Here is a 14,892-nt window from a genome sequence, read left to right on the forward strand (position 1 = left end):
AACCATGGTTCCCTGTTCCTTTGGAAATGGACAGGGCAATTATCACAAGCAGCTGCATGTCGAAATGTTCTTGAAAGTGGTTTTGTATAAGAGGTCTCCAAGTAAACCAGTAGTCTCTCCTTGGGATCTTCATTTTGTGTTAGAGAACTAGCACTTGCTCCATTTGAACTAGCTAATCTGGCTGACTTGAGGGTCTTAACATGGAAAACAGTTTTACTGATTGCTCTGACCTCTGCAAGAAGGGTATCTGAGTTGCAAGCTCTTATGATGAGTCAACCCTACCTAATTTTCGGATCTATATGACAGTATTGAATGGACTAAATAGCGAATGCTATTTAGTCGATCTGATACTGTCGAAATGGCAAAACATAGAAGTCACGGAACATCAAATTTTTTCCCAGGGAAAAAATTAGATGGGCTGTCTTCGGGACTTTGCCATTTCCTCCACTATGGTGCGATCTCAGAGTTTGTATATTTAAGTAAGGGGTGGGGGGCACAGCCCCCCACATCGAGGGGTGTGGGAAGTGAAGCCCCCCACTTAAATTTGTGTTTAAGTTTTTTTTTGTACGGATCAGTGAATTTTTTCCCTGGGAAAAAATTTGCTGTTCCGTTTGTTCGCTATTTTGTTGTTTAGATATTATCGGTACGATGAAATAGCATTTGTTATTTTCATCATATGATAATATAATATAGATGGACAGGGTTTCTTTGAGAACTAATCCTTCTTTTATGCCTAAAGTGGTATCCGAGATTACTTTAAGCTCAACTATCCATCTCCCCAGTTTCTTTCCTGAGCCTAAAATAAAGGAGAAAAGATACTCCATGCCTTGGATGTCCACAGTCAACTCAAGTGCTATATTGGCAGAACTAAATCTTTCAGATCATTAGATCAGTCGCTCATTTCTTGTGAAGGTAAGATGTAAGGACAACTGGTGTCAAATCAGACTATTTCCAAATGGTTGTCTAAGGTTATTACCTTTTGTTATACTCAGCATGACAAATCTATTTCAGGCAGGGTCAAGGCTCACTGTTTGGACTATTTCCAAATGGTTGTCTAAGGTTATTACCTTTTGTTATACTCAGCATGACAAATCTATTTCAGGCAGGGTCAAGGCTCACTGTACAAGAACCTTGGCTTCTTCTATGGCTTTTTGGAAAGGGTTAGATTCTAGAAGTATTCTACAAGCTGCAACTTGGTCCTCTGTACATAATTTTACAAAGCTGGATTGCTTCTGTAGGTATAGATCATGCTTCGCTAGGACCATTCTCCAGGGGTTCCTGAACCCTCCTCCTTCCACCTCCAAATATAGTTAGCTATGGTAATCTACTCATATAGCTAAGGTTACTGAAGTGATCAAAATGAAGAACATAGTACAGTTGTGCAAGATGAAGGTACCATAACAGTACATGTTTGAATGATCACTGTTGCAGTAGCCACTCCCTCCCTCCATTCTCTTTGTGTTTTGGTGTATTTTTTATGGCATGGGGTGGACATTATTTTTCTTTTATTCCTAGCCTTGTCCTTTCAGGGCTCAGCCTCCCTCTCTCTGCCAGCAGGAAAGCTCTGAAGGGTTTCATGCCCAAACTTCTCTTTTAGTCAGCTCAGCTCAGCCACGTGGAAGGTGCCCTGAAGCGTTGGAAGCTAGCCTGCTGTTATAACCTTGGCAGGAAATAATCCATATAGCTAAGGCTACTGCAGCAGTGATCATTTGAACATCTACTGTTATGGTAAGTTCAACTTTCACAACTGTACTTTACTGCAGTTTTAAACATAAATACAGGCAATTCTATGTTAGACATTGTGGCATTAACTATTAAGTATGCTTCAAAATGATTAGCTTGCCACATTTTAAGGGATCACTCTGCTATACCTAATGTCTTATTTTACTAGTCAAAGCTATATATACATATATACAGTGGATATAAAAAGTGTACACACCCCTGTTAAAATGCCAGGTTTTTGTGATATAAAAAAATGAGACCACAATAAATAATTTCAAATCTTTTCCCACCTTTGATGTGACCTATAACCTGTACAATTCAATTGAAAAACAAACAAATCTATTAGGGGAAAAAATGTAACAAATGTACAATAAGATGGTTGCATAAGTGTACACACCCTTAAACTAATACTTTGTTGAAGCACCTTTTGATTTAATTACAGGAGTCAGTCTTCTTAGGTACACACCTGCCATCAATTAAAGAGACTCTGATTAACCCCAAATAAAGTTCAGCTGTCCTAGTAGGATTTTCCTAACATTTACTCAATTGCCTACTACAGCAAAAGCCATGGTTCGCATAGAGCTTACAAAGCATCAAAGGGATCTCATTGTTGAAAGGTATCAGTCAGGAGAAGGGTACAAAAAAATTTTCCACAGCATTGGCCTAAGATAAAGTTTATGGATGTGGTGAGAGAGAACATGCAGGTGGTTGGTGTGACAGAGCAAGATGCAGAGGACAGAAAGAAATGGAAACAGGTGATCTGCTGTGGCGACCCCTAATGGGGACAGCCGAAAGAAGATGATGATGATGATGATTGGATATACCATTGAGCACAGTAAAGACAGTCATCAAAAAGTGGAGAAAATATGGGACAACAGTGACGTTGCAAAGGACTGGACATTTCTCCAAAATTATGAAAAGACAAGATGAAAACTGGTGAGGGGAGGCTGCCAAGAGACCTACAGCAACACTGAAAGAGCTACAGGAATTTCTGGCAAGTACTGGTTGTGTACTACATGTGACAACAATTTCCCATATTCTCCATATATAGCCAAAATATATCTGGACTGTGGGGAAGGGTTGCAAGACGAAATACTTTTCTTACACAGAAAAACATCCAGGCCCAGCTAAAATTTGCAAAACAATACATCAAGTCTCCCAAAAGCATGTGGAAAAATGTGTTATGGTCTGATGAGACAAAGGTTGAACTTTTTGGCCACAATTCCAAAAGGTACATTTGGTGCAAAAACAACACGTCACATCACCAAAAGAACACCATCCCCATGATGAAGTATGGTGGTGGCAGTATAATGCTTTGGGGTTGCTTTTCTTCAGCTGGTACTGCGGCTTTAGTCAAGGTGGAGGGAATTATGAACAGATCCAAATACCAGCCACTTTTGGCCCAAAACCTTCAGGCATGTGCTAGAAAGATGAAGATGAAGAGGAATTTCACCTTTCAACACGAATGTGACCCCAAGCATACATCCAAATCAACAAAAGAATGGCTTCACCAAAAGAAAATTTAAGTTTTGGAATGGCCCAGACAGAGGCCAGACCTAAATCCAATAGAAAATCTGTGGAGTGACCTGAAAAGGGCTGTGCACAAGAGATGCCCTTGCAATATGACAGATTTGGAGCACTTTTGCAATGAAGAGTGGGTAAATATTGTTAAGTCAAGATGTGCCATGATGATAGACTCCTACCCAAGAAGACTGAATGCTGTAATTAAATCAAAAGGTGCTTCAACAAAGTATTAGTTTAAGGGTGTGCGCACTTATGCAACCAGCTTATTGTACTTTTTTTATTGTTTATATTTTTTCCCCTAACAGATTTGTTTTTCAATTGAATTGTACAGGTTATAGGTCACATTAAATGTGGGAAAAGTTTCGAAATAATTTATTGTGGTCTCATTTTTTATATCACAAAAAACTGGCTTTTAACAGGGGTGCATAAACTTTTTATATCCACTATATATATATATATATATATATATATACATACACACGTATATATATATATATATATATATATATATATATATATATATATATATATATATAGATAGATCTACTTGATTTTGGCAAATTTCCGTTTCACCGAAATGTGAAATTCGCTAGTGGATTTATGCGAAAGTGTGTTTTATCAAAAACGCACTTTCGTGTAAATAAATAGGTAAAACAAAAAAAATAATTAAATAAAGAAAAACACGTGGTTTGCATGTTAACTTAGCTGTACATCAGTGTTTAGTGTTGATGTACAACTAAGTGGACTGTTGTTGAGATCGTAGTACAGTGGGGATGAGGGAACATTCCCTTTTCCCTACTGTAGTGCGATCTCTTGAGTGAGAATATTAAAGTGGGGGGGGGGGCACAGCCCCCGACATGGGGGCATAAAAGTGTTTTAAGTGGGTTTTTTTGTTTTTTTTTTCATGGATTTACATGAAAGTGCTTTTTCGCTGAAACACTTTCGTGTAAATGCATTTGCGGATTTACGTTTCGTTGAAATGTAAATTCAATAAAAGACAGTAGATCCATATATATATATATATATATATATATATATATATATATATATATATATATATATATATATATATTTACATACACACACACACACACACACACACACACACACACACACACACACACACACACACACACACACACACACTCACACACATGTTCTGGGAAACCACATGGGATGATCACAAGACAGTGACAAAGCATATCACACAATCTCTCAGTTATAAACAACACAGTGGGATGGGTACAGTATGCTGCTTGTGCCAGAGTGTGAACAGGGATTCCAGGAAATGGCATTCAGGCAAAGAGAAATGACAAAGAATCACACACATACATACAAGTTTTATACATTAATACTTGTTAGATTCTGCAACCATGGCCTGAGCAAGTACAGCATACAATGAACTGGGTGGGGGGATTGTGCTGCATTTGCAAAACAGTGCAACCAGGAAAGTGGTATTCAGGCAGGTATATATAGATATGCATGCATATACTGTTCCCTTTTCAAAATGCCCCCTCCTTTTATTTTTTTCTATTTGTTATATATAGATGGCATTATGGTGCTATATAATGTTCATTTTTAAGATACTGTGACACTACTTTCACTGTTTACGACTAAAATAGTTTAGCTACATCATGTATTGGTATTCTGTGTTTATTCCAGACAGTTGCTGGTATACCTCATATGGATTTGTTCACATATCCTGCTTAACAGACAAAATAAATAAATTATGTATAAGAAGAAATAAGCAACTGAGTATTAAGTAAATTAGTAGAGTAAGGTTACAGCAGCAGGGGTTCAGTCTATGCAATGTAAACACAATACAGTTTATTACAAATATTTTTGAACTCTATTGTGTTGCTAAAATGCTTCTGCTGTGTCATGATTTGGGCCAGAGTCAATTTCCCTAGCATATCAGAAGTAGGGCTAAAACAGAAAAAATGTAATCAGTAGCAGTATAATTAATCTAGGCACCTGTTCTAGTCCCCAAACATGGAGCAATTACACAGCTCAATAGCTCTACAATTTTATTCAATGGAAAAAGGTTCCCACCCATTGAAGGCTTATATTTAGATTGCAAATGTATTATTTTGGCACTAGTGGAGAAGGGAGCCATAGGCTACATAGGAGCCATGTGGTCAGCAGCAGCTGTTTGGACAAAAAAAAACTTTTACAAATTGTGGTATAATTCATCTATATCTTGGACTCGTACAATCCACTACAAAAACAATTATTCTATTTTACAGATAAAACATTTGCACTTTAAAGTAAATGATTGCTAATATATCCTAACGCTGCATCTTTCAAAAATAGGTTGATCCTTTATTCCACGTGATAGACATTAGCAGGGACTATACAATTTTAAAAATGAAGTGAGTACTGAAAAATATGCCATTTCATGGAATTTAGCATTTTAGGCAAGCATAGTCAGTCATTCATCATAATGTATTTCTTCTTATAGTTGCTGCTTGTAAAGCTGTTATTTTGTTTTATTCAATGTTATGCATTTAGTATCTGGTAAATTACATATAGATGTACAAAGAATTATACAGGAATCATAGAAATGACATGAAATTGCACAAAAATATAGTCATGGGTATATCTCCAGAATTTTATTTCATGAAAATAAAACTTTATTTTTAATAACTAAATTAGTGTCCTTGGTCATTAGTGGAGATAAAACATTTCTCATTTGCAAGACAGAGGTTGAATATATTAATATGAATAATTTAGTAGAACATCAGTGCATATTGCTGAGAAGCCAAAACCTCCAAATCCTGGCTTCTAATTTCTCTGCTTATTCATCACAGTGGTGTCTGATCAAGGATCCAGAAATATTGAGTGACACAAACAAATACCATGATCCCACTAAATCAGTCACTCATGAAGTCTTTCAACTGAAAGCTCTCTTTGCACTTCTTAATCAAATAACCAGTTTTGCTTACACTTCACTATCACTCGTCAATTAACTGGAAGTATTTCTAAATTCAAATAAATACTGGCATTTATTACTCTCCAGCAAACTCTCCTTGTATCTGGTGACAAAGTCTAATCACATCATTCTACTACATTCACATTGTTTACATTAATCCAGAAAATATTAATAATAAAATGATCATACTGAGTCATGCTTTTCTGTTTACAGTCACCTAACATATCATATACCTTATATATATATATATATATATATATATATATATATATATATATATGGGTCTGCTTCATTTGATCGAAAGACCATTTGACCTAAACCCATTTGATCGAAATTTCATTTGATCGAAAACCAGTATTCAAGGCAAATAACAGGGATTTGTCCCCCTCCCCAATGTCGTGCGACCCTGGAGTTGGTATATATCGTTAGGGGAGGGGTGTGAGGGTATGAACCACAAATCAACTTTCTCAATCTCTTCTAAATATTTAGTAAATTTTTTTTTCTGCTGTGCCAGGCATAACATTATGAGGTCAGCACTGATACCATAGATTAAAACTCTTTCAGATATCTACTCATATCATCAGCCGCTCACTGGATGACTATGATCCATAATGCCCAATAACAAAAGCTACAGTCAGCCAAAGTATTAACTTTATACACCTTCTGCCTAGAACCTACTTCCTCATCTGGAAAACATCTGCCCTCTCTCCTACAGAACATACAGGAGTAAAACATGAAGCATTATTTTCTTAGGTAGCATCAATTTTAACTTGTGAGAGAGTAATAGTCCACTTCTGAAACAGCTCTTTCATTTCTGGACATTTTCTAACATGTCAGATGCTTTACTCACCCAAATTGCATCACTGGATAGGAAAACATTCATGACTGGGTAGTAGTACATACATCATGTACATATAGAGCTATCCAAGTCCTCCTAGGCCCATTTAATTGAAGGGTCTTATCAACTTTCCATTTGCCGTCAAAAATGCTTCAAGAACTAGGTTACAGTCAAAATCATGAATATATTTACTAAATTTGTCTAATTGTCAAAACTTCAGTACAAACACCGATTTGTTTACTAATTCAAATTCAGTTTATACTAATGGGGAAAGGTCTACTCATTCTTGCCTTCTTCACAGACTTAAAAAAAATTGGATGGTGGAGCACAATTCACTTTCTGCTTTGAAAGTTCTGGTTACTTTTCTGAAGATTCATTAATATGGTTCAAAGACTACCTTGCAGGGTGAACTGTACCAGTTAAAATTCAAAATATCTAACCTGCTAATAATTCTCCTGTTGTAATTGCTCTTCAAAACACAGTATGGGGGGGCAATCTTTCCTGTTTTTATCAATGACTAAGTAAACATACCACCTCAACACCATATCTTATGATTAGGACGCAGTACTCCTAAGGTCAGGTCAGACTTTATATACCTTTCAAAATGTCCTGCACAGGGCTTCAAAAATCTGTCCTGCTGGCTCTATGTACTTACCAGTTAATATTTTAAAACATAAACTAACACCTCTGGCACTACAGCAGCATAACTTCCCATCACTATCCTTCATGAACTGAGATAAAATGGAAACTCATGAAGAGACCTAAAATGGGCATAAAACTGTGACATACTAAAGAAATCTGTACAACTGGGAGGTGTGGTCTCACTCCCGCTTGTCTCTGGCCCATGCTTCTGTGTTATCAGAAGTGTCTACCCTCTCATTCTGTATGACTATTTGCAGCTCCCCATCTTCCTACCCACCCTTCTTGCACTGCAGGGTAAGACTACACAACCACTGACTGACTCACCCTTATCTGTTTCACTTCCATGTTTGCATTTTATCTTCTGCCTGTTTTCTAAACACTCCCATTCTACTTGTACCTTCTCACTTTCATCTTAGTTTAGAGCTGTAATCACTGAGATGTACATTTCCAAATCAGCACTAGGTAAAACTTCTCCTTTTGAGAAAAGATGGAACTTGTCCCTTGCACACAGATGGACTATCTGTCAGATCTTTCCTTACTATCCTATCAGTATTAAGCCTCTCTCTCTTGTTCACTGCTATTGCCAATTGTATAATCTGTAATCCTCTCTTTTGTCTGTGTTTTAGCTGCTAGTAGAAGTAACACTTCTACTAATAAAGCTGCCTCCAATTCCCTCTCTCTGAGTCTCCCGGTTTCCTCTTGGCACTTCATGCAGGTAGGTGCGTCCATAAATCAGTGTGCCTTCGTTGAAGGTTGGGCATCGTGCTGGCACCTTGGCACCATAAAAATCTACTGCCAATCATAAGCGGACCGGCGTTCCGCTGTGGCGACCCCTAACCAGGAAAAGCCGAAAGACTATTATTACTTCTTACTGCTACCTCAGGTGTTTCCCCTGACAGATCACTGATGGCTACATGCACTGAAACATGCATCTGCTCCTCACTCTTCCACCTTCATGATCATCTTGATCACCTTCTCCCATGTTTTACTGAATGTAAGCCCACAGACTAGTTTCAATAAAATCTATTCTTTCCTTTTTTTTGCTTGTCTAAATTCCTGCCCACCCCCTTTGTGATTGAGTCTCCAGTAACCATACCCTATTCTCTTTTCCTTCTCCTTCTTTTGGCATTGGTTGGTAGTAGAATGTCAATTATAGCTTCTACTTTATTGGGGTGTAGTAAGATTCCTTTGCCAGAAAATATAAAATTATAGCCAGTTTATGAGTTAGGCTTTTTCACTTAACCATATAATATGTCTGAAGCTACAGCTTGAATGTAAGAACATTATTTACTTTATTTAAATCTCCACATAATTGGCCCTGATCATTCAAGAAAAATGCAAAAATAACAAATTTCAGAATAAATCATTACAAATATGGTTGACACCTATACATCATGTTTACAATACTGTTTTTTGATATTTGGACACTGTACTGACATTTTAGCTAACTAGTCTATGAAAGGACAAAGCACTGCTGAAAAGGTCTGGCATAAACTTGCCCAAATATGTAATCATGCCTAGGGCTTGTCTTATTTCAGTCAAATAAGATGGATCTTGTAACTTATTCCTTTGAACTTTCGTGTAAACAGTGATTCCACTAGCACTTATGCTGTGACCAAAATACTGGAACTCTGTTTAATACATCAGTATTTAATTTGGTTTAGCTTGATAGTCTGCAGCACTGCCTCTAACCTCAAATCATTTATTTCTTTATCAGTACCAAATACCAGGATGTCATTACACCAACTACCCCATTGAGTACATCAGTAGTTTATTTTATGATGAACGATTTTGGTTGCAGAGGTTATAACAAATGGCAGGCATATAAGATAGAACCTTCCCAATCAGTAATGAAGGTTGTCAACTTATGGCTCTTGTTATCTAGAGGCATTTGTCAGAATCCACTGGAAGCATGTAGTATAGAAAAGGGTCTATACTGAATGTTCGAACATTCAAAATTTAGAGTCTCATACGGTCGACACCTCACGATCAAATTTTTGAATGTTCGAACATTGTGACAGAGATCTCCGTACAGCACAGAATGGGAAGATTTCACTTTTCTGCACTGTAGTGCATTCTTGGAGTTGGTATATTTAAAGAGTGGGAGGTGTGGGGGGGTGCATGGGGGCTTGCGCCCCTGCTTCGAGCGTTCAGGTAGGTGTTTTGTATAGTTTTTTTTTTTATTAGATATTCAGACTTTTGAAAGTTCGATCATATGGTGTCGACCATATGGTAGTCGAACTTTCAAGCATTTGATTATCTAATATAGACCCCATGGAAAACACTTCAGCATTATCAGCCTTTGGTATTAAGTCTGGTATTAGGCAGTATGAACTTTTCATGCACAACTGCATCATTATGTTTTTTTAAAATGGCACGCATTCTCATCTGGCATTCCATTCTTTTTAATGCCAGCTTCAATCAAACCTAGACTTACTCCACCAATAGCTAATAAACAACAACCTACTACATAATTCATCAAAACCCAAGATCATACTCTTTGGCATGCTCTACAAACTGTTGTTTCAGTCACACAAAACTCCAGCACTGAAACTACAATGTATTTCAAGTATCTCGGCATCTGACTTGATCAATCATTTAACTTTCATACCATTATAAATAAGTCTAAAACTAAAATCAACTCCCTCCTTTTCTGGGCCAGAACCAATTTACCCCGTCCTCTCTTTACCCACCCACCCACCAGTTTTGTTATAGGAAAATGGTTTCATCCCTCAAATTGAATACAGCCTCCGTATATTGCTTCCACCTGCTAGAAGAATACTGCTTTTCTAGAAACCATGTCCAGTGCCAGCTTCTACTTTATCAGTAACTTCATGCCCTGGGAAACCTGTTTCCTGCATTACTTTTTCCTTTTATGGTTTTGACTTGTAGTGTTCTGAGGTCCAAACTTTTAGCACTTCTTTTAGGAGAAGCATAAATCTACTTTATTGCAAGGATCTGCATGAACAGTGAATAGCATAAAACTCTGTGACTATTTAACTGAGTAATCAGCGCTAATGTGTAACCCTTGACATCAATGATTTGTTACCTTTAACATAACTGTATTAGTACATGTCAGATGGACCTGTACCAGTATCTGATATAATCTTTGATATCCTTTATCTCAGTTAAAATGGCAAATTTTGCCAGGCCAGAATGATCAATAAATAATTAAAGCATTATCAGTATGTCATATCAGCTGAAAATAAATTATACCCTTTATGGTTAATAGGCGGAAGACACATCAGTATTCTAAAATTCTGTTATTCTAATGGAGAAAGATGTAAACATTATTAATGCAAATATATTGCAATTCTAAAAAAAAAATCCAGGTACCATATCTAGATGGTGATTAATTGAGGAAAAAGGGACACAAATGCTGCATTTTGGTTAAATATAAACTGCAGATACATATACTTATCCTGCTATTTTACATCTGAGGAAGGGATAGAGAATTAAAATTCATGACAGTAATTTTGTATGTATATGCATGTAACACCAGCTGTATAAGATAGATCACCTGCTCATTTACATAGAGGGTGCAAATACAATTACATATCTGTTGCTTAGAACCTGAAAAACTCTGTCTAGCATGTTCTATTAGACTGTCAGTCCCGTGTTTGACTGAAAGTCTAAAAAATGCCAGTAATAGCATCCACAGCTTCTACTGCAGTACACTAAAGACTTATTATATAGTTTGAGAAACTACGTTTGCCATCTTCAGTTCTGGACTTGATTTCCATAAGGCACAATGACAGCCACACATGTACCTGCTGAATATCTCATTTATAGCAATTTGATGTCCAGCTTGTCTATTGTGCTTTGAATTTGATAGTTCCTGCTGTGTTCTTCATGTACAACAAACAGGACCTTGGAACACAGTTTACATTTACATGATCTGATGTCTATAGTATGAACTAGTTTGTTAGCACTTACATAAAATCTCTAAATAACATGTTTTATGTGGTGTGGCTTGCAGAACTGAGCATAGAATTTAAAATGTGGTTTGTTTGGTACGTTATATTGTGTATGTCTTCTGTGAATTGATATACAATTTTTAATGTGCAATATTCTTGACATATTTTAAATTGTTTTAGAGCTTAAATATCTACCAGAACCTGAATCGAAGACAGCTTGACCATGTAATCAATCTAATGGACATCGCTATTATTGCCACTGACCTCGCACTATACTTCAAGTAAGTAAACATTTAGTCTGGTATTTTAGAATTACTTTTATTACATAAACAGCAGTATAATATGGGAAGAAACATTGTATCATAAGAGAAGACCCAGTACCAGGCAGCACTGGATACAAAATGTAAAAACATATCTGTGCCAGTATGGATAATGCCTAGTTCTATAGAAATGTGGAGAAATTATTTCATTGACTTCAGAAAATGTGAGATACTGCTGCTACATTTAAATGTTAGACAAGGTAATAAATTAATTGGAGGATCTGCAGAGGTTCCAGAGGTAGTAGAGGCTTTCCCCTCTGCCAATTAAACAGTCAGATTCCTGAACAATAACGGTAACTGGTATTGACAAAACACAAAGGCTGTACTTCTGAGAAAGTAATTATCTCAATATCTTCATACAAACTCAGGTATCATCCTGGTTCAAAACCCAAATACCACTGAATAGTTAATGCCACTTTTATTTCACCACTTCAGTTTTTTGCATCCAAGGACTTTGGGACGGGAAGATTGCTGGGTTAATTAAACTGATGGAGATAGACCTCTCATACACATACTGACAAAGAATTAAACAGTGATATATAATAAAATGCATGATTTTGGACTGAGGATGTCTGTAGCACAATGCCACATTTTCGTATAGAAGATTAGTTAAAAGCTGCTTTAGTACACGTGAGTTTCTTCATAGACTCAGGTATTCTAAAAGTTAGTACAATCAAGGCATACTATATATTCCACAAGACATTTTTCAGCTTTACCTATGAGATATTTGTTTTAACTTCCAAATTCAATACTTCTCTGGTCAACAAAGTATTTAAATTATGTGAATATTGTCTACTTATTTCCTACTTTAGTGTATGACATGCAAAGTCTCTCTTTTTTAACAACTTACATAAAACAAAACAAACCATATTAATATGGCCCTATTTACAAACATCATATATCAAATATATTCTTTTGAATAATTATCAATTCAGCATTACATAAATTGCTCAATTCCTGTCTTCCCTTTTAACCTCAGCTCTACTCCAAAACATAATTCTGCACATATTGTTCCTCAAATTTTCATTTTTTTCTATGTAATTTAAAGATCCCATTTCCAGTTGTTATCTCTGCTACAATATTCACTACCTGAAATACAGTTAGTTTAGACTATGATTTCCATTTTCTAGTAATTGCTTTTTTGGTAGCGACTAGAATTAAACTTAACAAGGGGCTTACTATATTTAGACAATTCAGATCATGTATTCCAGCTCAAAAATCATTTCCTTAGTTACACCAATTTGCTCATCCAATATTTCTGTAAGAATGTTTAAAGTCTGTCAACTCATTACACTCCCAAAACATATATTCCCAGTTACCTCCTTCTTCATCATCACACCCTCAACATTTACTATCTACCTGAGGAAAACTTCTTTGGAGTTTGCTTGGGGTACAAAAATACCTATGCAAACAAATCCAGGCAAAAATCCTAAATCTTCTAGACATTGTTTTGTATCTCGGAGCCATACATATGTCATTCAGTTGTTTCCTTGTGAATGGCTTATCCAGTCTCTGTTCCAAATTTTATCTAACCCCCTCTGATTGATTCCTATAGTTATTGTGCAATGTTTTATATACCTTGCTAATTATCAATTTTTAACAGCAGCTTCTGTTCTAGATTATCTGCAAACTCTACCAGTGCTGGTCTTTCACTTAGATTCCCCTATCCATTTCTAGTTGCCTATAGGAAGTCTCTAGCCTGCAGTCCATGGCTTCTTCCCAATGTATTTCCTTTCCATGTCTCGGTATTTGCTCCCCAATACCTTGGTTCCTCTCCCAGTATTCTCCAATAAATTCCAGCCCCCTCTTGCCTATTCTTTATACCCCTAATTGCAGTCATTTAAAATATTATTTTAAATTGCAGAATTTTTAATAAGAATAATTTTAGAACATGTTCATTGTGAGTTTAAGCCAGTAGAATGTGTACTTTAACTTAACATCTATTAAGTCAATCAACAAAGGTTTAATTGCACTAATTAGGTTATTGGCAAGGTTATATAAGGGTAGCAGTGCAACATTAATAGTTATCTGATGGCGTTTTATGACCAAAACGTACTGGTTGTATGTCAGCGTTAAATCTTACATTGTGGTTACTGGTGCTGTGTCTATGTGAATAAATATTGTGGTTTGTGTAGGAAATGGCTATCCGGGTGCTTTTTGGGATTTAGTGGTTACTGTTTGGGCACTTTTCCTACTTTGTACTGGTTCTAATTGCAATCATCCCTATTAGCAAAATCTCCTTTCCCCATTCTCCATTCTCATGTTGGCTAAGTTCTTAGAATACTTTCTCCTAATTTATGAATATAATATTCCCTAGGGCTCTTGTTATTTTCCTCAAGGATCTGCATACAATATCCCATTCTCTCCTTATTTCTTGAATTTCCCCCTGCTTCATGATTACCTCTTTCCATTTTAAATTCTAGCTATCTATTTCTATTATGTATAGTAGCCTTAACTGTCTAGCTCTAAAATATCCCTTCAAATAAGGTAATCCTAAATGTCTTTGTGCTATTGGAAGGATCAGCTTATCCCACTTGACTCTTGCCCTCTTCCACTCCCAAATAAAATCCTTCAACTTTTAATTATTACTGTCCACAACTTCTCTGGTTGATAAAAATATGCCTGACCTGTATATAAAACTGAAGAGATGAAAAACATTTTCACTGCTTGTGCCTTGCAATCCATATCTATACAATAGAGCTTCCAGTTTCTCAGTTTTTGTATTATCTTTTTAGTCTCTTGCCACATATCATTAGCTGCCATAACAGAATAATTTTAATCCATACTCCTAAATACGTAATTTTATCATATCCCCATAAATATAGATATTGATGAACCAATTCATGTGCGCACACACAGATCACAGTTATAGCCTTTGTTTTATCTTTATTAATTTTATATCACAAAAAGACTTGAAACTGTCTAAACATGTTCCACAACACTGAGATGTCCTTATCTGGTCTTATCAGGTACAAAATAATATTGTCTGCAAATAAA

General features: G+C 36.2%; 1 protein-coding gene across 1 annotated transcript in view; it reads left to right on the plus strand.

Moving 5' to 3' along the window:
* Nucleotides 1-14,892, plus strand: part of LOC122792803 (rod cGMP-specific 3',5'-cyclic phosphodiesterase subunit beta-like) — an 897,069-nt gene that overhangs the window by 694,344 nt on the left and 187,833 nt on the right. Inside the window, exon 17 of the mRNA XM_044060372.1 lies at nucleotides 11,756-11,856. Coding sequence (XP_043916307.1) covers nucleotides 11,756-11,856 — 101 coding nt within the window. The remainder of the gene's footprint in view (nucleotides 1-11,755; nucleotides 11,857-14,892) is intronic.

This window comes from Protopterus annectens, chromosome 2.part0 (genome assembly GCF_019279795.1).
Source record: "Protopterus annectens isolate FY-2018-M chromosome 2.part0, PAN1.0, whole genome shotgun sequence".
In the NCBI taxonomy this organism is placed as follows: Eukaryota; Metazoa; Chordata; order Ceratodontiformes; family Protopteridae; genus Protopterus; species Protopterus annectens.